Here is a 27,585-nt window from a genome sequence, read left to right as displayed (position 1 = left end):
AGATCTATAAGCTATTAATTCAATTAAGTTTTTTTTTTATCATAATAAACAATGTGAGAGTCCACCTATAGTCAACAATCTTCCCCTTTTTTTATTATGACAGAACCTAACTTGGAAAAAATAAAATGAAGAAAAGCACCTTCTTCCGTTCTTCTCTTTTTCGCGAACTTGAATTGATCCATGAGAGGCTCTAGAAACGACAGGCTGTGGGGGGCTAACTCCTTTGGTATATTCTCTTTTTGGATCCATTGTCCACACCATTTTTTGAACCCAAAATTTCCAACATTTATTTATTTGATTGACACCTCATCTAATAGATCTACCCCCACTCTGGCATAGGATGGTGGTGATTTCTCTAGTGAATGGAAGGTTGTCGGGTCGAGTATTAGTGGCTATGTCTAACATGCGGCATGTCATATTATGTCTGTAGTTGAGCAAAATTCTCTTATTAATGGCCCAAAGTAAGAAGATGTCAAATGCAGTGAGGCGAGAGACCATGTCCTTCCTTGGATTGAGAAAATGTGTCACCATCTCCATGAAGACCCAAAACTCCATCCTTAAGTCATTGATTTTAACTTCATAGAAACTTCCACACGTTTGCCTAACTGACACTTGGATGGTGTATTGGATGTTTTGAGGGCAGTCCTGATGGAGGTTCACAAGCCAACTCTCTTTTATAAATCTTGGTAATCCCATAGATGGCGTCCCAAGCCAAGCACCGAGTTCACTAGTCATAATTGATATTTCTCGGTGTGCGGCTCTTGTGGATTGTAATGCACGCTCCCTCCGAATATTTGTTAATTGGTTGTCTTCATCCAAAAAACCATCATTATCATCACTATCTTCATCATTATTTACACCTAATTTGACCTCATCACCTCCTCCACCAAGTTCATCAACCGAATCATCCTTTTTCGTTTCAAACATATCCCTGTAAATCTCTCTATGTATATAATTATGTAATATGCAACAAACAATAACAATTTTTATCTGGATCTCATAAGAAAATGGAGGAGCGCCTTTCAATATTTGAAACCGAGCTTTTAAAGCATAAAAAAATTGCTCAATAGAATTCCTCAAAGATGAGTGCTTTCGGTCGAATAATTCTTTATCATTTCTAGGAAGATTGTTTCCAAATTCTTGCAAATGATAATGAGTACCTCGATATGGAGCCAAAAATCCTAGAAGATTTGCATAACAAGCATTGACTAAATAATATTTATTTACAATAAAAAATATATTCCATATAAAATAATTGAAGATAATAATAGATAAAAATACTACATAAAAAATATATTATTTACCTTCAGGTACAAAGAGTTTATCTTGATGAATCAATGCTGACTTCAGTACACAGGAATCAGTTACTGGTCCCTTTCATCCAACAAGTACATAAGTAAATTGCATGTCAAATGTATATGCTGCCATTATATTTTGTGACAGATAATCCTTCCAAACCTTTATTGTTGCTCAAGTGACGTTTTGATATGAGTTCCATCAATAGCCCCAATATAATCCTAATTATAACATTTCAATTAATACAAACATAAATTTGTATATTACCCTAAAATTATTCATTCGAGGGCAAGTGATGTTACCTTAAAGTATGGATAAAACATTGGATTGTTTAAAATCTTTGAGTGAGTGTATTCTGAAGGCCGTTTGATGTAATTAGAGTGAAGTTTGAGAACAACATCCAACACCTTATTGAAATGTCTACTTATGGTCTAATTTAATCTATCAAACATCTCTGCTATGACATTATACGATGGTTGACGACCAACAGTGAGGAGAAAATATGCAAGTTGTTATTCCACTGAGATAGTCTTTGTGGTTTATAAAAATCCTCTACTCTTAAGTATGTCAATCAATTTGTGAAATACAATTTTATTCATCTTATAAACTTTTCAAAATTTAAAAGGTGATTTTTCTAATGCCTTTTGCAAATACAATGGACCACCAATCCCAAAAGAATGTGGTACATGTCTATTTCAATGGAATAGATCGTATCTTCTGATGGTGAACATAATTGCAATATTTTCTTCGTCAGTAATATTATCTATGGATACCTATAAACACAATCGTCATAATCACAACCACAACTACAATAATAATTCTTGTTTCTTCCCAAAAGTCATAAACACAAACACATTTCTATCTTCAATAATAGCCTATTTTCAATCACACCTTTAGAAAACCACAAACACACCTCTATTTTCAATTATAACCTATCTTCAATCATTTCCCTTACAAGTATGAGACATATTCATCAACATCCATTTTCATCGACATCCACACATCCACCTATCTTCAATCACATCATATCTTCAATCATTTCCCTTACAAGTATGAGACATATTCATCAACATTTATTTTCATCCACATCCACACATCTTATCTTTATCCACAAAACCATTTTTATCCACACTCCCACATCCTACTTTCACAACCCTACACAACCATATCCATTCACACCCATATTCTCCACATTCATCCACACAATAACAACAACAATAATGAAAACAAGTTTTAACCATAATGACATTCATAAAAGATCAATAATCACCTAATAAGTCTTACAATGTCATAATTCAAAATCATCATCAACATACAAACCACTTGTCCCAAAGTCAATTGTGTACTTAAAACTCATTACTACAATTCACGATAACAAAATTTAAGCCAATTGAGTCGCTCTTCCACTGTCATCCTAATAAACATATCCATTTTATTTGGCATCTCCAACCATTTAGGAGCATGATACTTCACCTCTATTGGTAGGTCCAGGATTTCTAGGAGAGCTTCGTACCATGCAAGTTAGGTATTGACATCTTTAGGCTTGAAGATTCCCTAAATGACTTAGCAATATCCTTCATTGCATCAATGAATTTGCCAGTATCATCAGTGGACATTTTTGTTCTCTTTCTATGGAGAGTTGAAGGTGACGGGTTACCTTTTCAAGACTGCTCAGGTGCCAACTCATTCCCGCTAAGGAATGATGATGTAACATCCCTACCTACATCGACATCCTCGAGCTCATCCATCAGTGGCCCTTCTGGCTAACAAAGGAGATCATTACCCAGATCTACACAAGTTTGACTTGTTGTCCCCATGGTTATTTAGTTTCCGACAACCAAAGCAATTTGTTGTAAAGTGGGCGCCCTTCACGTCTATACTTCTCAGCATATCTATACTCCTACAAGAAAAAAACATCTTTTAGAAGTCTTGGAATAGAGTTTAGTACTGCGAAAAAATACATAATGTTTTGTAGTACAACATGATTTACTAACCTTAATGTAGTCTTGACATACAAAATGACTTGCAGTAACTCGATGTGTGGTTGCATCCCAACCGAACCCACCAGTGTTGAGACAACTCGTTATTGTTTGGTAAGTTTTTTCCATGATCTTGTTCGATTTTTGAGATGCTCACAAGTTTTTTGCTCATATTGACATGCTTGACCAAGAGATCGACAATTTTGTTGTCTTCATCCAGCCATATATAATTTAAAACCAAGATGGTCCTTATGGAGAAAACTCAATCAGACCACCTTCATCAGACTCCCTACCTGTCCTAGTAACTAGGGACACATGGAAACACAATAAAATGTTGAAAAAAATACCATCTGGTGGATATTTATAACATCCGAATCTCCTCACTGTATGACAGGATCATTCCATAGCACTTCAAAATTATTCAACAATATTTTATAACATTTAAAAATTAATCAAACTAATTCCATTGCAGATAACTAATCCTAACAATGCAAAAACACACCGAAGTCCAAATTCACTGAATACGCTTGGGAGAGCCCCATATGATTTCGCAGTCACTACGAATCGTACCTCGTCAGTGATGGGGGATGGGTTTCATTGGCTAATGGACGCCCGTGCAGGCGACTCAACCTAGTTTAAACTGGACTCAACCCACCTTCCATTACCCAACATACTCTAAACCAAACTTTGCATAGACCCCAAACCCTAATATAGATCCTAAACCCTAAATCCTACACCCAAATTCCAGAAAGTACACTCTAATAAACCTAAACCCTAAACCCCTAAAATTTAATTTCTATTAACCCAAACCCTAATTCCAGAAAGTATACCCTACTAAATCCTTAACCCTAAGCCTTTCAAAACCCCAAACCCGAAACTGCTAAACCCTAATTCCATATAGTACACCATAATAACCCTAAAAATCCTAAGCCCCAAACCCTAAACTCTAATTTCTATTAACCCTAACCCTAATTCCAGAAAGTACACCCTACTAAACCCTAAACCCCAACCACTTGAAAACCCTAAACCCTAAAAACCATAAGCCCTAAACCTGAATATAAACCCTAAACCCCAAGCCTTTGAAAACCCCAAACCTGAGACTGCTAAGCCCTAATTTCTATTAAACCTATCCCCAATGCCAGATAGTACACCCCTAGCAACCCTAAGCCCCAAACCTGAACTTAAACCCTAACCCCTTGAAAATCCCAAACCCTAAACCCTAATTTCTATTAACCCTAACCCTAATAAATCAATAACCATAAACCCTAACCCTAAAAATACCATTAACTATACTCCATATAACATAAACCCTAATCCAAAACCAGAAATTATACCCTACACATGAAATTAAACCCTAAATACCATAAACCCTAACCCTAAATCCCGAAATTATACAACAATTAAACAATCAATACAGATACCGCACACAAAAATTAAATAAAATAAATACAACAGTAAATTAAACTAAAAAAATATATTAGGGTTTAGGCTTATCTTCTGCATTTTGGGGAAAATCGAAGCCCAATGGGGGAATCGAAGTTGAATGGGAAAATTTGAGGGAAATCGAAATAGAATCGAAGAAATTGACGCCGAAACGGGGAAATCGAAGGAAATCGGGAAGATTTTTTAGGGAAAAGAAAGTGAAAAGCAAAAGAAGGGGGAAAAAGAGAGGTAGATGCTAGAGGGTTGGAATATCAGAGACAACGTAGAGGGGAGGTAGGTCAGAGGGGGAGAGGCAACGCTGTTGCAGGCTGAGGACCAGAGGGAGATGAGAGAGGAAAAAGAAAGTCATAGAAAGCAAGAGGGAAAAGGGAGAGGGAGAGCGAGTACGAGAGGGAGAAGGGAGTGTGAGAGGGAGAAGGGAGAGAACGAACAACCAAGATCAGAGAGCAATGACCGATGAGGGAGAGAGTGTAGAGGCGCAGCACTAAGGTGTCCAAGTAAATGAACCATGTACAGACTTAAGATGGTCTATTGCTCACCTCTGCCGATATTCTCTCTCAAAGCCTAGCTGAAAACCACCGCTAGATAAAATGGTTATCATTGCTATAGAAACTAATAACATCGGAACATAGAAAAAATAATAAAAACAGCACAAGTGGAACGAAAAGAAACTAAACTATCGGTAATGGAAACACTAAACTATCATTAATTGAGGAACAGCTGCTAACAACGTCTGCCTTTAATCGTGAATAACGTTAAAAGGATACCGGATGTCTAACGTACAGAGCAAGAAAACATTTCAGACAAACCGGTAAAGTTGATCAAATATAGAAGATATACTAGGTACACGATATGTAGTAAAATTCAAACATTTCCTACAACAAAAGTCACCCAACAGTGGTAGATTGAAAAAGTTTGATTTTATTTATCTTCAGAAAGAATTTGAGAAGGGCCTCTAATCTAAAGAGTAATACAATCCATCAAAATGTAGACACAGCTTTGTATTTTCCTTCTTTGGTTATATGCAGATGCAACCATTAACTCAGAGGATTCTGTCCTGAAGATCCGTTATAAAACTGGAAGCAAAAGAAGTGAGTTTCTTTCCAGTCTCTCCTGCAATGTTTTTAAGCGAGGAGATATCTTGTGACGCCTGAAAGACAACAACCACATAAGAAACATAAACCTGTTAAGAGAAAGCCAGAGCTGCATTTTGATCAATGGAAATAAGAAAGGTTCTGCATATCATCTGATAGAAAATAATAATGTCAATTATAAACTTAAATAAAAAAGCAATCATGGATTTAAAATAACAACAGGTTAGAGAGAAGACTAAAGACGAAAAATACTTGCCATCGAATGATGGAAATTTGAAGATAGACATCCACACCTGAAAAGAGATTCGGTTAATGAGGTCTGATGCAGTCACGTCCAGCCGAGAATCATCATATTCATCGCCAAAGAGATCAGCACTTGATATGGCTGATGAACCCTACTCGAATTCCAGTATTTACAAATATTAGAGAGACGATATATTGATGGATGAAACCTAACAAATTTTTTTGAAGTAGAATCTGTCATTATTTTCATACAAGGTTTTGACTATGAGGATAGCCATGTAAAGGCAAACCCTCCTTTTTGGCTGTATTCTCTCTCATACCTCGCAATGTTTTTTAGTGCATCAACTGAGATGCTATGCCATCTCTATTTATGAAGCTAGATGATAGCTTCGAAGATGAGTTAAGTAATCACTTAATAAATTTAAGAGAAAGGGAAGCAGACATACTGAAAACTTTTGCAAAGTCACTTGAGCCTCCCTGTCAGTCGCTTTGGTCGGATCACCAAAAAATTGAGCTGACGAAATTGACTTAGCATTGGAGAACTTGTGTCTTGCTTCATTACTTTCCTGAATCTGCAGACCACACACGAAGTACATGAAACTAAGATATGCGGCAAACAAAAATACAAGGCATTCACATACCATACACAGCATTTAAAGAATCCAAATCACCTTAGTCAAAGGAAACCAAAAAGATAAATATCATTAATTATCAATCAACCTATCCTCTAACTAAAAGATTATTACCGCTAAAACAAACTAAGAGTTCTAAGTAAAAATAGTAGTTAAAAGACCCCATTAGTCATACAATAATTCAACCCATCCACAGAAAAAACAAAAATGGAAGTTTTCAGAAAAGTATTTTGGTTCAATATGGAAACACTATCTGCATGGTCAGCATATATCTGGAGACTGCATGAAAACTGCACAGAGGTAGCAAATCTATACAGGATGGATTTATCAGAAGATGAACATTTAGCTTAAAGAACAACATGGGCAAGAAAATTAGGAAAACCAAATCATATTAAACCTTTTCAAAAGGTGGAAAGCAGAGTTTCCAAGGTAAGCTTGAAAAACAATTCTGACCATAAATGTTTTACGCTTTGAACAGCTTGTATTTGGCACAAAATGAATTATGGGTCTACCTGCACTTTTGAGGAACTGGAACTTCCTTTCTTCTGGAACCCACCATCCATTCCAAATTCAGCAAAGAAGCTAGAAGACTTGGGCGGTGAAACATGACCTAGCACCTGTGTACTTCCTGGACTGGTTTCTGTTGATTGAACATTTTCTACATATTCAAAGCGTGAAGGCAAAGATGACCCAAAGGTTGGTGCAGCATTGACAGCCAGGGAGGGAACAGCAGGGGCTGGCTCTTCAGGCTTCTGATCATAAAGATTATCGCTTGTCTGCAATTATGAAGGCATCTCCTTCATCTTCACATATAATACTAACAATTCCTTTTGAATTCAAACTAATGTCACCAATACTAATAGGCAACCAAAACAGTACTGATATCAATAACAGATAAGAACCTTGGTAGTGAGCTTTCGTGCACCAAGCCCTCCAGTCTTGGTTCCTGTCCGCTTTGCCCCAAGGGGCTTTTTGATGGTAGTTGTGACAATTGAATGTGATGCTTTAGGAGAATTAACAACCAGAGGAGCCTCATGTCTTTCAAGTGAGTTATCTGGAAATTTCAGCTCAGGAAGACCGTTACCAGTAGGGCTTGGCTGGGAAGTAATGGTGGGTGACGATGGCAAAACTGTGTCATTAACCATGCTTTTTGCTACTTCTTTGGAGAGTATCTGCCTGTACAATTCTGCAGCTCTTGACGTATATTTAGCTTCAATTTTGCCTCCATCAGTCCACCCATGCTGTTTAAAGAAAACTTGAGCTCGATTATTTCCTCCAAAACTCATCATTTTCAACTGCTCCGGAGTCCATGAGTCTAAATTTGTTGATCTATTCATGTAAGACAAAAATTCATTAGTTAGCAAAGATGTCCCATATGATATAGCCTGCTTTAACTTATTTTTTGGGGATGTTGATTACATACACACACCACACTCAATACCCAGGGAGAGATTGGATCTCAAGACCTAGTCAAAGGCCTACTCCTTAACTTATTGACAGATCAGGCACCATACCTATCTGTCACCCAACATTAACCTATTGGCAGATCTGACACCCTTGTTAACAGCATGTGAAATAATAAAAGCATCCTTCAGTCATCCCAAATTATTTGAGTTTTACTTCCATCTCAATCCATTACAAAACACTTGGAAACTTTTGGCAGACTATCGTTCCCTTTCTTTTCTTTTAAAAAAAAATTATCTTTATATTTTCTCTGTCCCTCTCACGTTTTTTTGAATGGAGATTACCCACCCACACCCAATCCCCTGTTGAGACTTGAAACCAAGAACTCACATTAGAAACCCCCAATGAGGACATTGAGCCAAAAGCCAGCTCACTATTATGAATAATGGGCCTTTTTTTAAAAACTCAAAGAGTACTAGAGCCCATGTGCTATACATGAGAAATAATATATAAAGAGTTCTAACATTGATGCCTCACCAACATGAACAAAATTGAAAAAAATTAATTGAAAGCTATAAAGAGAAAAAGTCTTTCAACAAAACTACAGTAGAATTACGCTACATAACATGGCCGAGATTGAAATAGAAGCAAGTTAATGGCTGAGATTGGAATAGAAGCAAGTTATATTACATGGCTACTGGAAGAAACAGAGAATCTATACCTTCTGTAGAGAGTGGCATTAGCGTAATATTTTCCTTTCTGCAATTTTATGTTGAGTGCTGTGTCACTAGGGAGGTATTTTTGTAACTTAACTTCAAGAAATTTTTACTGTGTAAATCTAAGGATATCTTCGTCTTTGTTTTCCATATACCGTATTAAGTTGACATGGCATGGTTGGCCCTAATTTTCTGTTGCTTGATAGATTGATGTGGGCAGTTTTTTGAGACTGCAACACTTCTCAATTTCCTCTTTTCCTACTTCATGGTATCAGGGTGCCAGGAGACCAATTAAGATGCAATTTCAAACATTCCTTTTCTCCGATTTCCCTCCTTTCTCCCTCTTTTAATCTTCCTTGACCTGCGGCAGAGAATCCTTTTGCTTTGTGTCTCCAGCAACAACAGGTTTATCCTGTGATGATTCCATTGACTTCTGGCAATGGTTTAAGAGCCTATCTGACATGCTAAGCATTTTCCCAAGCCGGCCTGCCCACTCGATGAAGATTCAAGGTGTTTGAGAGGGTTATTTTACGTGCCTGCATGTATGTGTATGCTGTTTTTCTACTTGATTGTCTGAATTCAGCCTTTGTGCTTGATTACATGATTGCCCTCCTCAAAAGTCTCTCTACTGTGTTTCTTTATATCCTGCCTGTTTTAACTGCTGTTTGAACTGCTGTTTGATACTATAGAAATCTGAACAGTCCTATTTGTTTCACATATTGTTGCGCAAGTGTTAATTTTGCCTGGTTAATAGTATAATTTGAGGCTTTGTGTTTTTAAGTGAGTAGAGTTATGGCTGAGTCCAGTGATATGAAACCTGTAAAAGCAGAATAATGCTACTCGGATTACTTCGGTAAAGTTGAACAATAAGAATTATGTGGTTTGGCCTCAGGCAGTTCAGATTTTCCTTGGGTTTAAGAAGAATCTGAAACTTGTGACTAAAGATCCCCTTCAAACCAAGACAGAAGAATGGGCAACTGACAAGTACACAGTAATGTCTAGGTTATTGAACAGCATAGAATCTCAAATGGTAAGTCAGGTAGTGTTCCATAAGATTGCTAGAGAAATATGGTTGAATTTTCAGAAAGTGGTCTTCCCAATCAAGTAATATGTCAAGGATATTTGAGCTCTATACTAAATTGTTCACAGTGGAGGAGATAGGTCCATGACATGGACCGAGTTGATTGGTGAGCAGAAGGAATATGGCATGGGTTGATTTTGTATCATCCATTTGTGCTTGCTTGATGAAAAGGAACTTGACAAACAGAGAAACTATTAGGTGATTAGTTTTTTGAATGCTACAGAAGCAGAATATGATGCAATTCGAGTACAATTACTAGCCATCACTAGATTCCCATGGCAAAGAGACTTGTGCAGGTTTGTCGAAGAATCTGCTGTGGTTCCTACCTCTGAGTGACACCTAAAGGAGACAGTTCTTCAGCCCTGAATACTAATTATGCTCATCACAGGAAGAGGTCACAATCAAGGGGGAGGTTGTGGTAGAGGCCAAGGAAATTTTCAATTCCAGCCTGTCAAAGAGGTTGAACCAACCACATGTCAAAGAAGTGTTAGGATAAATTTGGAAGGCCAGAATGGGTGCATCAAGTTACTCAGCAAGGTTCCTTAGCCTCTTCACCTGACATTGGTCCCAATATGATTTCTTGTGAATAAAGATGTTTTAGGAGTTCGCTAAGTTCATTGGACTGCTGGCTAGTAAATCCTCTTCTGCTAGTGTTACGCTAGCACATAAAGGTATGTCTTATGTTTCTCATTTTTCTTATCTGAGTCCTGGGTTATTGACTTTAGGGTATCAGCCCATATGACAGGCAATTTATTGTCCTTTTCTTCTTTGTCTACCTATAATCCTTTTGGATCTGTTTCATTAGCCGATAGTGAGTCAAAGTTTGTGGACTAGAAGTGGTCCCAATTAATTCTTCTGTCTTTACAATCAGTACTGAACATGACTAAATTTCCTATCAGTCTATTATTTGTAAGTCAGTTAACAAAATCATTAAATTGATCAGTGACTTTTTTCTCCCTTCATGAGTTTTTTTAAGACCTACAGACAAGGAAGATGATTGGTACTGAGTGTGAGAAAAATTGACCTACAGCCAAGTTGCAGAAGTTTATTTCCTTTATTCGTTTAGTCGAGTCATTTAATTGTGAAGCTTGTCAATTAGGGAAACACACTCTCAATGTCTTTCCTTCTAGAGTCAATAAACGATGTTCTTTCTTTTGAAGTTGTTCATTCAGACATCTGGGGTCCGTTTAGAGTTAAGCGACTTTTGGGTTAGAGTATTTTGTTACCTCCATAGATGATTACAGCAGAGTCACTTGGTTGTTTTTATTGAAAGAGAGGTCCAATGTTCTTGATGTATTCAAAAAATTCTACAATGAAATAAAAGTGCAATTTTCTACTAGCAGTTGTGTTCTTAAATCTGATCATGTAAGAGAATATTTAAGTGTCCTTTCAATTTTTTTGTGGCACGACTGAAATTCTACATCAAATCTCTTGTGCTTAAACACAACAAAATGGTGTAGCTAAGAGGAAAAATAGACATCTCTAGGATGTTGCTAGAACTCTTTTGTTCCAAATGAATGTCCCTAAACTTTACTTGGCAAATGTTGTTCTTACAACATGTTATTTGATAAACAAGGTGCCTTCATAGTGTCTGGCAATGACAAGAACCTATGAAGGTGCTTGCTCCACATCAACCTTTGTTTCATGTTACTCAAGTTTTCGGATGACATGTTTTGTCCATGTGTTTCAACCCAGTGTGGCCAAACTTTTCCCAAGGGCTGCCAAGTGTGTGCTCCTTGGCTACTCTAGAGTCCAAAAAAGTTATAGATGCTATGATCCTTGTTCATAAGAAAATGGATTTTTTTGTAGATGTCTCATTTTTTGAGAGTTCTTTGTATTTTTTGGTTCAATCTGATGACGTTGGTGAGTCTTCCTTCTCTCCTACTCCTGTCCCAATGCCTTCAGTTCCTTTGCCATTTGTACAACAAGAGGATCCAAAGCCACCTCAGGTATATGAAGATGCCAAAAATGAGTTGTAACTGAGGTTTCACAGATTGACAATGAGACTCTACCACCACTAGTAGTACCTGTACCAACAGCCAACTCGTCTGAGAATCTGCCTTCTGATTTACCTCCTCAAATTTCTGTCGGTCATATAGTTGAGGTAGACCTGCCTCTAGCTCCTACAACTGAGATAAATCTTCCTATTGCTCTTTGCAAAGGGGTAAGTTCCTGCATCCGTCACGCTATACCTAAATGTGTGTCCTTTACTAAGTTGTTTTCTGCATAGTTTCCTTTTTGTCCTTTAGGGTTGTACCTAAGACATACCAGAAAACTCTCAATGATATAAAATGGACAAGTGCTATGCAAAAAGAGATGCAAGCTTTGCAGTCTCGTCAAACTTGGAGCTATGTGATCCTTCTTTAGGTGTACATCTTGTAGGTTGCAAATGGGTATTTACTATCAAATATCATGTTGATGGTTCTCTGGAGAGATACAAAGATCAAGTGGAGACTATTTTGATACTTTCTTTGATGTTGCCAGGTTAAGTTCCATGCATATTCTAATTTCAATTGAAGTAAACAAAGACTGACCTCTTTATCAGTTACAAGAATGCCTTCTTGTATGGTGATCTTCAAAAAGAGTTCCATACAGAGCAACCTCTTAAAATTTTGCTAAGGGGAGGAACAGAAAGTGTGTACATGAAATAAGCAATTCATGGGCTTAAACAAAGTCCATTTGCATGATTTGTAAATTTTAGTAAGATTGTGGTGGGTTTTAGTTTTACTTGAAGTCCATTTTGATGACTTTGTTTTTTTTTTGGCTGAGGAATACAACGGTTCTGATACAAACTTTATTTTTCAATGACATTGTTCTCTCAAGTAGTGATGTAGATGGAATTAAACACACCAAGGCTCATCTCAAGCAGAATTTTCAAACAATGGACATTGAAAAACTCCAATATTTCCTTGGTATAGAAGTGGAGTATAGTAAAAGAAGGATTTTATCACAAAGGAAATACATCACAAATTATCTCTCTCAAAGAGGGCTATTGGGAGTCAAGCCTATTAAAACTCCCATGGAACCAAATGTTGAGCTACACGATGTTGACAGTCCAAGGTTAGAAGATGAAAGCAAATATAGAAGACTAATTGGGAAGCTTCTCTATGCTACAGTGACACGTCCAAAAATATCATATGCAGTAGGAGTAATTTGACGGTTTTTGGAAGAGCCTAGGAGAGTTAATTATAATATTGTGGTCAGAATTTCGAAATATCTCGAGGGTGCACCTGGGAAAGCTTTGAGCAATAAGTCACATCAACACTTGGACATGACTGGTTACTTTGATGCAGATTATGTAAACTCGATAGAAGTCAACAAGTGACTATTGCAAATTTTTTGGTAGAAATTTGGTAACTCGAAAAAGTAAGAAACATACAGTTATTGATAGATCGAATGCAGATGCTGAGTATAGGGCTAAATCGGGCCATAACCCTATACTTAGCTAGAAATCATGTCTTTTACGAAAGGATAAAGCATATCAAAGTGGATTGTCATTTTACAGAGAAGCTACACAGAGTGGAAAAATAGTTGCACCCCTTGTATGATCAGCTGATCAACTTGGTGAATTTTTTACTAAAGTTCTCTTGAAGAAACCTTTTACTGCATTATGCAACAAGCTTGGTGGAGTGTAGAGAGAGTGACATTAGTGTTATGTTCACTTTATGCCAATAAGTGGGTATTTTTGTCAATTAACTTATTTTATTGCATAAACCTAATGGTATCTTAATCTTTCACTGTGGTAAGTTATAGATTAATGTGGGCAGTTTTCCTCATCTTGAGACTGCCTTACTTCTCAATTTCCTATTTTTCCATTTCTTCACCTTCCTTATAACTGGAACCGGTAACTAATGAGAATATGGAAATAGAAAGCTTAACTAAAAGTTGGTTGTAAAAATTTCAAAGGAGAACGTAGTATGAAGAAGAATATCTTCATGTGACAAAAGAATTTCTTAGCATTAACTTCTCACCAATCTTTAAGCCTCCTACTAGAAATGTTGACATAAATCTTCATAAATCTAGAATATCCAAATACAAAATGACAGCCACAAATAGAAATAAAGCAGAAACTTAGCAGTTCGTCAGCAACAGCAACTTTTAAGCGCATAAACACCTATTGTGAGCCTCAGTGACAAGAGAAACAGAAGGCTTTAAAAACTTAAAAATGAAAGGAAGATAATGTAAACAGTACATGACAACATAACTGCCATCCTTTCATTTATTCATTTATTTAGAGACTTTGAATCTTAGATCTTTACTCAGAAGGTCCACAATCTCAATTGTATGGCTACTGGAAGTTAGTTTTATTTATCTCTATAAAAGTAGTTTATTTTTTGTAACCCATTATGGTGAAATTTTTGTTCATTTTCTACCATTATAAGGAACATCATTCCAACATCCACCACTTCAGAGGCATCTTAAATTATCTGTAGCATAAACTGTCAAAGTAAATACAAGGCTAGCAAGCGAAGCGACAACAGATGCCTCCAAATATCATGTCCAGAGTCTATTCTGGACGTATCCCAGATTCAAAATCTAAGAATCATGTGAGGTTGCCACACCCCTTGCTTTCCTGCAAGACCTCTATATCCCCCCAGGCACTGAAGCAGACTTGGTGGAAATGGCATCGTCAGGGGCAAATAATGCTCATTGAGGATGCAGGTCACCAAAAGAACCACGACCAAAGAAATCATGCATCTTCTAAAGTTTCAATTACCATCCAGCATTGACTGGAAGAGCACAAAAAGTTCTGGAGAAAAGACAAACCACCATTGTGAAGTTCAAAACGAAATTTTGTTCCTACCAGAAAGTATGTGTAACCAACATAATAGAGAAGGAACTGATGAACCAAATCAATGACGCGTTTTTGTTTATAATCTGTTGTTATAGGGAGATCCCAATGTGGTAACATCCAATCAGATCATAAGTGTGCAGTCGTGGAATCAAAACCACGTAAAATATCTGGAAATTTGATCAAAACCACGTAATAAAAACCAACGACTTAAGAACAATAACAGTGGATGCAATGACTCAACCTTGAGAAAGACAAGATCCAAGATCGTCTAAAAAGGAAGTACTTTGACACATGCATCGGTTCTGAGAGCAGCAGAATCATCAACATAATCAAGAAATTATTCTCATAAGAGAAAAAGAACAACAATTTTCAGAAAAAAAGTAAGAACTAATTCGTTACAAGATTAAAAGTTAGAAAAGGAACCACACCTGACAAAGCTGATATGAACGCCAAGACTCCTGTGAACCGCGGAGCAATCGATGCAGAGGAAGATCCCATAAGTAACAGACGCCCACGTCGGATTCTTCGCATTACAATCAAAACACATCTGCGAGAATGACGAATAGGTTAGATCAGGTTCGTACCGTCTAGATCTACGAGTACCAAGCCAGATCTCGCACACCTATGAAACCTATTAAATTTGAGAGGATGCTCACCTTGTTGTCGGACTTGGATTTGAGCTTTCTGAAGACGACGTTTTTGTCTGTAAAGCTTTCGGACGCCATGACCACTGCCTATGAAGAAGAAAGGAAAATTTCAGGTAAGACCGCTTAAATTTTTCCCAAGAGGAGGATAGGCGTGTGTACAGGAAAACCTCCCCAGGGGACAGAGAATGCAGAAAGCGCTAATAGATGATTGGGATTTTAGATTCAGGCGACACCGAAATCTGTCACTTGCTTCGGTTTTTGTATCAATCCCGGTACGAAAATGCCCTTAGTTTTTTCCTTATTTCCAATACGCCTTGAATGCCCCATCAAGGTTTCGACGGTGCGACCGACGTACAAACCGCAATCGGACTCTCTGGTCGCTCGATCGAGCTGCCTGATGAAAGGCAGATTGGAATTCAATCTTAGGTTTATTTCGCGGTTGCGCTGAAGCCCGATGAAGGAGGATACAACATTTGAATTGTTAGGTGGCCCAAAAGGATGGTGTCAACTGTCAAGAGTTTTCGGACTCCAGCAAAAGACGTGGATCTGAAGCATGTACAAGAGTGACAATTCGTTTAAAAGAGGCTCTAATAAATATAATTTTTTTATTAAAATTAAAATTAATTATTTTTTAACATGTACAAGAGTGACAATTCGTTTAAAAGAGGCTCTAATAAATATAATTTTTTATTAAAATTAAAATTAATTATTTTTTAAAAAATATTTTTTCTTACTTATAATTATTTATTATCATATGCATTCATTTGATATTATTCTGATTTTTTATTTTAATCAAATTTTAATGATAAAATGATCTAATAAAAATGTTATAAATACAAGAAAGTAAATAGTATTATTGTAAATAGATTCAGTTTTTAAGAAGAAAAAGCTATATAGAGCCAACCTTGGCCGGTCTTGACTCCAACCTTCTTTTCCTCTTAAATGATTCTTTCTTTTTGTTTACGATCATTAGCCTACATGTTTCTTTTTAAAGTTTTTTTCTTATTTTTTAAAATATTATCCAATCTAATTCACTTACCAACTCAATTAGGTAACTAGATCTAATTGAACCCCATTGAACTTGTTTTTTATGTTAAAGATAAAAAAACATGAGTTTTCCTCCATATATATACACTTTTCCTTGATATGCATAATTCCAAAGCATTTGTGAAGAGGGCCTTATTGCCCTGCAAAACTTTGACAAGAACCAAAGAATACAAGGGAGGGTTCCCAACTCCCCTCTCCTACCTATTTTGTAAGGGGAGGAGGCATAGCCCTATTCCGTTAGGGTTTGTTTGGAACCCCTAAAAAAAAGAATTTAATTATTATTATTCTTAAAAATAATTATTAAAAATAAGATAATAATAAAATTCTTCTTTTCACTAACTATTTTTTGGAATAATAATAGTCAAATTCTTATTTTTTTTCTTTTCTATTATTTTCCATGAGGTTCCAAACATACTCTTGTCTACTAGTGAGGGAGGAACCCCAACTCTCTCCTTTGCTATGCATAACTTTTGTATGGCATAGGAGAGGATGAGACAATCTCCTTTGGAACTAAAGGAAGGGGGAGGGACAACCCCCCCTCCTCCCATTGTCGTATGACTCTAAAAGATGAGAGATTCCTCTCCATCATAGCAAAAAGGGGAGGAGAGGGGCAATGACTCTTTTAAACATTTAGTGACAAGTGGTAACATAGCTATATAATGAGAATCTAGTTGATTAATATGGATTCCTATCAAATACACCAATTTAAAACATAGAGGTAGTCTCTCCTTGCTTTCTTTCTCTTTCTCTCTTCACTCTCAACATTGGGAGTGAACTCTCAATCTTCATAACAAAGGGGACATGTTAGGACTTAGGAGGGAGTCCATGCCCCTCTTCTCTGGCCCTACATATGAAAAAACAAGGATGGCCTGACCATGTTTATAGAGTTAATTACTTAATTTAAAAGGATATGAAGATAAAACTCCAAATCAAGCAATTGAGTTTACTAATAATCAAAGCCAAAAAAAAAAAAAACTCAAAGAACTCTATAGAGCAAATAAACATGGTTAGAGCTCTATTGGATGATTCATAAGTTTCAACATGTAGACTTTTTAGGAACGTTTGTTAGGTCTCGTAAGGCACAAACTTGGGGGGTCAATAGGTGACCCATATTAGGGATTTGAAATTTTTTTTATTTTTAACTTAATATAAATTAAAGTTCTACGCAAATAAAAAATTAATCATAATAAATACACAATGATTTTTATAGTAATCACAAAACAAACTTTGGTTGTTACATCCACTCCCTAAGTGTTTGTATTTTCGAGTTCATGTTACCTGTAGTGAAACTTCAAATCACATTTACACAAAGGACATAGGTTCACAACTCAAATTCAGGTTACTACATCCACTCCTAAGGTGTTTGCACCTAAGAAAAAAATCCACTATGTAGAAGCCTAATGATACCTACAATCAAGTAACTTCCAAGGTCTAATTATCCCAATTACCCTCTATGAGACTTACAAAAGCCAACAAGATACACTAGCATAGATCCACAAAGAGATTTACAACTTATAGATACTTCAACTCATTTATTCAAGCTAATTGAATGAATTTACAATGTGAGTTTTTTTGTATTGCAGGGGACGTACAAATTTGCCTCTTAGTAGATAGATATTACAAAAATATGAACAAAAATAGAATATACCCAACCTAGGTAATCCTAATATTGAGATAACAATTAGAATTTAATATCAATTATGGTGTCAAAGTCAATATTCAGTGATATTTAAGTCAAATATGAGCTTTCTAAAAACTGTTTGCCCCGCAAAACTCAAAGGCCAAATCAAATTTTGAACCAATCACTTAATATCAAAGTAAGAGATCACAAAGATTAAGTACAATAAATAGATTCCAAAATAGCAAAACCAAATGTAATTAGCTCTCCTCGTATGATTTCTTTTCTTTTTTAAATTTAAATTTAATGAAGCAAATATTGGTGGCTGCTCAAGAGAGGGGGGGAGGGGGATTTATGATAGAGATTATGGTTCTCTTCAAATCTAATACCCAGTTACACTATCTCAATGAATTTTTCTCAGCTATCAAAATTTATAAAAGAGATTATGGTTCTCTTCAAGCCAAGTCTAATACCCAGTTACACTATCTCAATCTCTCTAAAGACCCTTTTAGATTTAAGTTCTAGAAAACCTCTTCAAAAGAAAGTAAAGTTACAAAAGAAAAAATGAAAATTTACATCTTTCTTTTTGGAGAGATAACCACCCCAAATAAGATTCCACACTTCCATTCCTTTGGGCCCATGCAATAAAGTATATGGAGTTTGATGGAAATGCAGAAAAATTGGAAGATTTGGGTAAATTTAGGTTTTTTCTCAAGCAAAGGATAAAATCAGAAGATTTGGCTAAAAAATCTTTGTAGAAGACTTAGATATTCCAATAATTTCTCATTGAATGCTTAAGGACAAGTTTGAGTTATTATTTATAAGTTTTTTGACAAAATTAATTGTTTTTTACCATTGTAATGACAGAGGGATGATCAATAATACATTTTAATTGATTAATCAATGGCTCCAACAATTATATTTTTTAGTTCCTTAGATCAAATGGTTAATTCTATCATCGATCAAACATTTTACAAACTTTGGCAAAAAAACATGATGATTGACCATGCTTTATAACAATAACTAATCATACTTTATGCAGTTGCTTGATAGTACTCTAGATGATTGATTATACCCATAAAGGATAATTAATAATACTTATATAGTATGATTGACTATGTTTTATGTTGAAGGTTTGTTGCATTTTGGATGATTGATCATACATTTAAGTGAATCATGGTTGATGCATGTTGGTAGTGTATGCAAATAAACTCTAAGTGATTTAATCATTCTAAAATATTTCATGCCTTAATTGCGAAGTTTCTATGGAAAATATAAAATTGAAGATAAAAGGAATAAAAAAACAAACTTATTTTACTTGGTTCAGACCTAAGAGCCTAATCTACGGATGGAAAGAGAGAGGGAGAATTTTTATTGAATTAGAATGATTTTTTACAATCAATACAATCCTATTTATAGGGTAAAGAAGGATTATTTAATTCCTTAATTAAGGATTCGAATTTTCTTAATTTAAGAAATCAAAATCAATCAAGATTTTCTCTTGATTTTAGGAAATCATGAAAAATCAATTTCTTGATTTATTTGTCATTAATTTCCTGAATTATTACATAATTTAACTCCGAAATTTTAAGTTTTAAATTAATTAAATTTCTCTCTTAATATTGCGCCTTAAGTTGTGTTGGGGGTAAGAGGAAATACAACTTGTGGTCTTGTATTGTTGGATAGAACCTCATTCTTGTGAATGAAACTTTCTTTATGCTTGGTGTCATTGATGGTGTGATGAAGTGTCATATGGGATGGAGAAAATCTTGATGAGATGGTAATGACTATGGAGGGGGTCATCGGACTATCATGTCCTAAATCCATCTTATAAAAAAAAGTTATGCAAAAAAATAATGTGAAAAAAATGAGATGAAACACTAGTAGAAGGTGTATGAAAAAAATTATATTAATATAATTTTTTAAAATGGTTTAGGATATGAGATTGTATTCACCACATAATCCCTATTCCTAATACCCAAAAAATCTCCCTATTGGTTCAATAAATAAATCTCTTCTCAATTCTTTCCCCTTTTAAAAACAATAAATAGAGTATTTTAAAAAAATAAGAGTAAAAATTTCATAAAAAATGAATGAAAAGTGAGGGAAATATGAGAGTTTTATGTTTGAACCAAAAATTGGTTTGGTTTGGGTCAAAAAAAGAGAAAACCAAGCCAAAAATAATAAATAGATAGTGAAACAAGTCAAATCTTCTATTAGGATAGCGTGTCGGATCTATACGTTAGATTCGGATATGAGAAATAGAATGTGATGCGGATACTGAAGCGGATGTAAAGTGTTTAGGTGAATTCTCTGTTGATTTTCCAACGTGGATCTGGAACTGCACGGTCGATAAGCGTTGTACACCCAGTACCATTGTATCGGGTCTACGCGCGCTTCAAGCATCGGAGCTAGTTTTTGAAATCGGATGCGCAAGCCAGCATGCCTAGTAGAGCGAGCCACGTTGGCTCATTGTTTTCCTCTCGACGCAAAACAAACTAGAGGTTTGAAATCTCAATTCCATCGTCATTTCTTGATGGATTTTGATGAAACAAGAGGGTAAATACTTGGAATTGACTCATATTTCAAACTAATACTTCAATTTAAATAAAAAAGTACTACATTGGTACAAAAAATGGTTAAAAAACAAGGTGCTCGTTGGTGAAAAACACGAAATTATAAATCATTTTCCAATGTATTTTGATGAAACAAGAAGCAAAATACTCGTAGTAAGCCGATCTATCTAATGCATAAATCATTTAATGAAAAACAATAGAATAAATAACACACAAAAATTATGTAAAAAGTAACTGCGAAAACAAAAAATAGTGAAAATCAAACATTCTGCTTTGATACCACGAGAAATTTCTATGCGAATATGAAAGGAACAAAAAACACAAACCAATTTTATGTGGTTCAACTTAAGGAGCCTAATCCACGGACGTAAGGTGAAAGGGAGAAATTTTATTGAATTAGAATGAATTTTTACAATCTATACATGCCTATTTATAGGGTAAAGAATGATTATTTAATACCTTAGTTATGGATTCGAATTTCCTTAGTTTAAGAAATCAAAATCAATAAAGGTTTTCTCTTGATTTTATAAAATCATGTTGATTGTTTTCTCATTAATTTTATGAATATTACATAATTTAATTCCGAATTTTTAAATTCAAAATTAATTTAATTTCTCTCTTAACAACTCCAAAGTATACTTTTACTTAAATATTGAAATTTGGTTGGTTATCCTCTTACATATCTGGAGTTCTTGAGATTTTCTATTAAACTTAGAGTCTAGGTATTCAAATCTTCAAGCTTCATCATAGATGTTCCTTTAAGATGACCCAATATGTCACTTACTTGAGGTATTTTGTGTAGATTTATCGGTTCTTCCTCATAGATCTTGATTTTTTGTTTTTTGAAGATAGTGCATCCTGAAATGCTTGAATTAAAAATATCAACACAATATCTTAAGTTTTTCTAATTAAAATTTGAGGTCTTGAGTCAACCTAGGTCAACAATCTCTTCGATTTTTTATGATGACAAAACTTAGCAGAGAAAAAGTGAAACACTTCCCCTTAGCTTATGTCATGCTTGGTATATTACTCTTCCTTAATGTGCGCATGCATATAATTGTCAATTTTTATTATTCCTATCGATTTTAATTGCTCCCCCTTAAACTATGCCATGCATTTTTCCCCTTTTGTCATTTATTGAGGAGGCAATAAAAATTTTAAGCTCAATTAGAGACCAAAGTATAGTTTTTCCATAAATTACAAATTTGGCATTACAATTGACACATCAAAATTAATTACAAAGGATAATATAAAAAGACAAAAGTACATAATGATGTCAACCTAAGACAAAAATCTAAGGAAGGTCAGACTCTACTACTCTGGTGGAGATGGACATGGAGGTGCAGGTGTGATACAAGCAAGGATGGTGTAAAGAAGTTCTTCCATATGAGCTTGAGTTGTCCATCCTTGAGCTCTAATTCGGTTGGTTTCATTTCGGCCATGTCATCCTCAATGCTTAAGGAGCCTTCACCTCTCTTTATCTTCACTAAAGCATAGTGTTGGGTCTTGTCACCGTTAGGACTTGGCTCATCTATTGAGCATTCATCCTCATAGGGCTCCTTTTCTCCGATTATATTCGTGAACTCATTCTCGTCTTACTTTTCCAAACCCAAACTTAACTTGGTACACATCCATGATCATTGTGATGATTTGCTCGAAGGGAAGACCATATACCTCGTATGTTGTTTGCCACATCAATCACACATGAAATAGGCAAATCAAATCTTAACTCCAGATCCTTCCAAAGGTAAACAAGTTCTTACCAATGAGAAATATGAAGCCTTACAGAAAATCAATAGTATATTACACTCTGCCTCCACTACTACTCCTACCATAATTGTTGCAACAAGTATACATTCTTTATACTCCCCTTGGATTATTGACTCAGGTGCTTATGAACATTTGACAGGCTCTTTGTTTGCTTGCCGCTAATGATAAGTTTTTGTATCAATTGTTAATGGATCTCAAATCGAGTTCCAAGATTTGGGTCTAGCCATCTCTCAACATTCTTATCTCTTTCTAATATTCTTTTTTGTGCCTAAAGTTCCATTAAGTATCTTTTCTGTTAATCAATTGACTAAGAAACTTGGTTGGTTTGTAATATTTTTTTCCATTTCACTGTGTTTTTCAAGACCTACAGACCAAGTAGGTGATTGGTGGAGGCCATGAGTGAGGAGGACTACTATTTGGGCAACAAAATTAACAATGACAACATGTGGTTAACAAGAATCATAGTGGCACAATAGGCTTGATCATCATTCTTTACCTAAATTAAAGACATTAGTTCCTTCTTTGTGTCCATTTCTAGTTTATCTCATAGAACTTCATTTTCTTCTAGGTGAGCTTTTGCTATCAAATACAACCTTGATGGCAACATTGCAAGACTAAAAGCCAGATTGGTTTCAAAGGAATATATTGAACCTTATGGTGTGAATTGTGAAAAGATATTCTCTTTGGTTGCTAAACTTAACTCATACTTCTCTCTAAATTGCCAATTTTAAATAGTCTCTTTATCAACTGGATGTCCAGAATATCTTTATTAATGATGATATGCTTGAAGAAGTCCACATGACATAAGTATTTTCAATCTCTCTTTACCCGACTTGATCATTAGTCTCATGCATCTTACTGCTCGCTTCCAACCCTACTTTCAACAATCCAAAATAGATGCATGTACAAAACAAGGCCATCCTTGCTCCTATCACAATGAAGGAAATCTGAAATGTTTGTATTTTCTATGGATTCTTATAGGGTCCTTGACCCAAATGTATTTCAGCTAATGTTTTATTGGGTTTGTTGGAAATTAGTTAAGGAAGATCTTTTCAGTCCATTAACAAATTTATGCTTATGGCCAAAATGGATGACATTGCAAATAATACATTTATAGTGTTGATTACCAAAAAAAGACATGCCAAAGACACTTGCATATTTTAGACTAGTTAGTTTGGGAAGTTTGCTCTATAGAGTTGTGGAGAAAAATTCTTATCAATCAAAGGAATGACATTAGGACACATCTCATCTCTCTCTATCAAAGTGTCTTTCTCTCACATAGACTAACTTCAGTTAGCATTCTATTTAAACACGGGTTCTAAATTGTTTCAATATGTTAATATTTTAGGAGAGGAAAGTAATACATTAATTGTGCGTAATTTGACTACAATGGACTTCTAAATTATAACATAGGAAATATCTAGGATTAGAATAAAATTTAACTACCCCGTGTCCTAGTTACACCAAAAATAGAATTCTTAATTAGAAAGAAAATAAACAACTATTAAAGATAACTAATAACACTAAAAGATCTCCTTGTGTCAAACTCATTCCCGTGGGACTCCTATATGATTCCTTCATATTAATTCATCCTATGTAAGATTTCCTAGTAATGAGAGTTATGTAAGACTCTACCATAATTATCTCTTCAACGTCCCCCCTCAAGGTGGAGTTGTCAAATTCAGCTACAAAGAAAAAATTCTTAGTCTTTAATGATCTTTGGACTTTGAAGCTTTGATTTAAAAAAAATTTGAAGGACGCAAATTCTTCATCTTTAGCTCTCTCCCTTACTTGGTTATTCTATATTAATAATAATATAAAACTTTATCTATAACTCATGGAATTCTTCATGGTAGACTCCTCAATACCTCTTTTTATACTTCTTCTACTTCTCTTTAAGTTAGGGATCACTCTTTCTTTTTCAAGAGACCCAACTTGCACAAAGCAAATATGGGAGAAAAAAAAATACTCCTAGCCAAATGACAAAACTCTATACTCTAGTCAAAACAATTTAAGTCTGAAAAAGAAAATTCTATCAATTTCAAATGCCAAAAGAAACCCAAATTTAAGGCATGAAAACAAGACTACTTGCTATTTTAAGGGTAGCTTAGAAAAAGATCACCACTAGGTGAATAAAAATACTTGACTCATGTTGGATTTTAAGTGCACTTTTGTATTTTGTAGTGTTAGAAGATGGGCCCAAGCCCACACGACCAAGGAAGTCCAACACGTCCAAGTGTATGAAAGATGGGCTCAAGCTTATAGACCAAGGAGAAGGCCCATAGGCCCACACAGTGGTGGCATGCTGGTAAATAAAGAGTCATCTCATAAAGATGACACTGATGTAATTATATGAGTTATGTCTCTTATTCACTCTTACTAGGGTGAAGGGTATTCTTGTAATATTAGTACTTTTGATATATATAATTACAACTTAAGGGGGAGGGTTTGGAAAAGACCATTACTCTAATCTTCCTCCTCTTTTCTCCAAATTCGCTACTCTTCCTCTTCTCCTCCTAAAACTTTCTCTCTACAAGTTTTTTTCTTCTTCTCACCCCTTATTCCTCTTCTAATGTGATTATGAGAGTAGAGGAGTCAGTTCATGTTGAGTTTGATGAATTTGATTTGCCAAATCCAACTCTAACTCCAATTTCTGCTGACAAAGAGGGAAACCCCTTCAATTCATCCCCGAGACTTCCACTTCAAGACCAAAATCTTATGAGAAATTTCTATGTGAAAATAAAATTGAAGATGAAAGGAACAAAAAAAACAAATCAATTTTACTTGGTTCAACCCTAGGAGCCTAATCCAAAGATGAAAAGAGAGAGGGAGAAATTTTATTGGATTAAAATTAATTTTACAATTAATACAAGCCTATTTATAGGCTAATGAAGGATTATTTGATTCCTTAATTAAGGATTCAAACTTCCTTAATTTAAGAAATCAAAATGAATCAAGATTTCTCTTGATTTTAGGAAATCATGATAAATCATTCTCTTGATTGATTTGTCATTATTTTCCTTATTTATTACATAATTTAATTTCAAATTTTATTTTGAAATTAATTTAATTCAAATTTAATTTCTCTCTTAACAGTTCCCTTCAAGTTGTATTGGGGATAAGAGTAATTAAAACTTGTTGTGTTGCAGGATAGAACCTCTATCTTGTGAAGGGGACTTTCTTTGTGCTTGGCGTTGTTGATGGTGCAATGAAGTGTCATATGGGATGGACAAAATCTTGATGAGATGGTAATGACTATGGAGGGGGCCATCCGACTAGCACGTCCTAAATCCATCTTGTAAAAAAAATTATACAAGAAAATAATGTGATAAAAAATGAGATGAAATAGTGGTAGATAGTATATGAAAATAGTGGTAAATGGTGTATGGAAAAAATGTTAATATGATATTTAAAATGGTTTAGGAGATGATATTGTATCCATCACACAATCCCTATTCCTAATACCAAAAAGAACAAATATCTCTTACTGATTGAATAAATAAATCCCTTCTCAATTCTTCCCCCTTTTTAAAAAACTAAATAGACTTTTTTTAGAAAAATATCAGTGAAAATGTCATAACAATTGAATGAAAAATGAGGAAAATATGAGAGTTTTTTGTTTAAACAAAAAATTGGTTTGGTTCAGGTTAAAAATGAGAAAACCAAACAAAAAATAGTCAAGGATAGCGTAACGAGTCAGATCTTCTATTTGGATCGCACATCGGATCTACATGTCAAATCTGGATCTAAGAAATGGAATGCAAAGCGGATACTTAAGCAGATACCAATATGTTTAGGCAGATTCTTTGTTGATTTTCCAACGTGGATCGGCAACTACGCATCGGATTGTGCAAGGTATTCTCGAGTCGGAACTGAACCCACGTGTTGGATAAACATGCAGTTAAGTGCAATGGACCTGATACCATCATATCAAATCTGCACATGATTCCAGAGTCAGAGCCGATTTCTGAAACCGGATGCGCAAGCCAGCGAGCCTATTTGGGCGAGCCACACTGGCTTGTCCTCTTCCTGTCGATGCAAAACACACTAGGGATTTAAAATCTCAATTGCACCATCATTTCTTGATGATTTTTTATGAAACAAGAGCGAAAATACTCTAATTTGAGTCATCTTTCAAACCTATCCTTCAATTTAATTAAAAAACTACTATATTGTAACAAAAAAAGTGGTTCAAGAACATGATACCCTTTGATGAAAAATACAAAATTATAAACCATTTCTCAATGAATTTTGATGAAATAAGAGGCAAATTGATCGTGGTAAGTGGATCTATCTAATGCATAAATCAATTTGAATGAAAAAATACGGAATAAATAACGCACAAAAATTAACTGCGAAAAAAAAATAGCCAAAATCTATCATTCGGCTCTGATACCATGAGAAATTTCCATGCGAAAATAAAATTTAAGATGAAAGGAACAAAAAGCACAAACTAATTTTATGTGGTTCAACTCTAGGGGCCTAATGCATCGAGAGAGAGAGAGAGAGAGAGAGAGAGAGAGAGAGAGAGAGAGAGAGAGAGAGAGAGAGAGAGAGAGAGAGAGAGAGAGAGAGAGAGAGAGATTTTTTAATAAATTTTACAATTAATACAAACCTATTTATAGGCTAATAAAGGATTATTTGATTCCTTAATTTAAGAAATCAAAATCAATCACAATTTTCTCTTGATTTTAGGAAATCATGACGAATCAATCACTTTATTGAATTTTCATTAATTTTTAAAATTATTATTTAATTAAATTTCTAATTTAATTTAATTTCTCTCTTAACATCTTGAAGAGAACCCATATGACCTGAATACCAAGAAGCGTCATCTGTGAAGCCAAGGAACTATAACTTTATGGCTGATCATCCTCTAGAACAAATTATAGGTGACCCTCAAGGCAAGATTGTAACTACAAGATCAACTCATGAGACTATGACAAATAGTGCCTTAATTTCTCAAATAGAGCCCAAATGCTAAGCCGAATCCCAAAAAACTGACTTTTGGATTATGGCAATGCAAGAAGAATTGAATCAATTTGAAAGAAATAAAGTTTGGACTCTAGTACCTAGACCCGAAAATCAATAAGTTATAGGAACAAAATAGGTCTTTAGGAATAAAGCAAATGAAGAAATTGAGTAGTCAGAAAGAAAACAAGGTTAGTTGCCAAAGGATAAAACCAAGAAGAAGGTATAGATTTCAAAGAAATCTATGCACCCATGGCATGACTAGAGGCAATT

The 27,585-nt window shown here is 35.0% G+C and overlaps 1 protein-coding gene across 1 annotated transcript; it reads right to left on the bottom strand.

The window, feature by feature from the left end:
• Positions 1–5,524: 5,524 nt before the first annotated feature.
• Positions 5,525–15,546, bottom strand: LOC137933922 (probable ADP-ribosylation factor GTPase-activating protein AGD8). Its single transcript, XM_068778042.1, has 7 exons — positions 15,340–15,546; positions 15,112–15,230; positions 7,590–8,016; positions 7,200–7,463; positions 6,502–6,627; positions 6,106–6,207; positions 5,525–5,868 (listed from the first exon to the last, which is right to left on the bottom strand). Exons 1-7 carry the CDS (start codon positions 15,406–15,408, stop codon positions 5,761–5,763), a joined length of 1,215 nt encoding a protein of 404 aa, XP_068634143.1. The 5' UTR covers positions 15,409–15,546; the 3' UTR covers positions 5,525–5,760.
• Between the last annotated feature and the right edge of the window lie 12,039 nt (positions 15,547–27,585).

The sequence above is a fragment of the Aristolochia californica genome, unplaced genomic scaffold (assembly GCF_029961685.1).
Source record: "Aristolochia californica isolate CCGP_79_NKW_82.1479 unplaced genomic scaffold, dmAriCali1.0.hap1 SCAF_6, whole genome shotgun sequence".
NCBI classification, from domain to species: Eukaryota; Viridiplantae; Streptophyta; class Magnoliopsida; order Piperales; family Aristolochiaceae; genus Aristolochia; species Aristolochia californica.
Note: the sequence above shows the minus strand (reverse complement) of the source record. Positions and strands in the feature narration are given on the sequence as shown.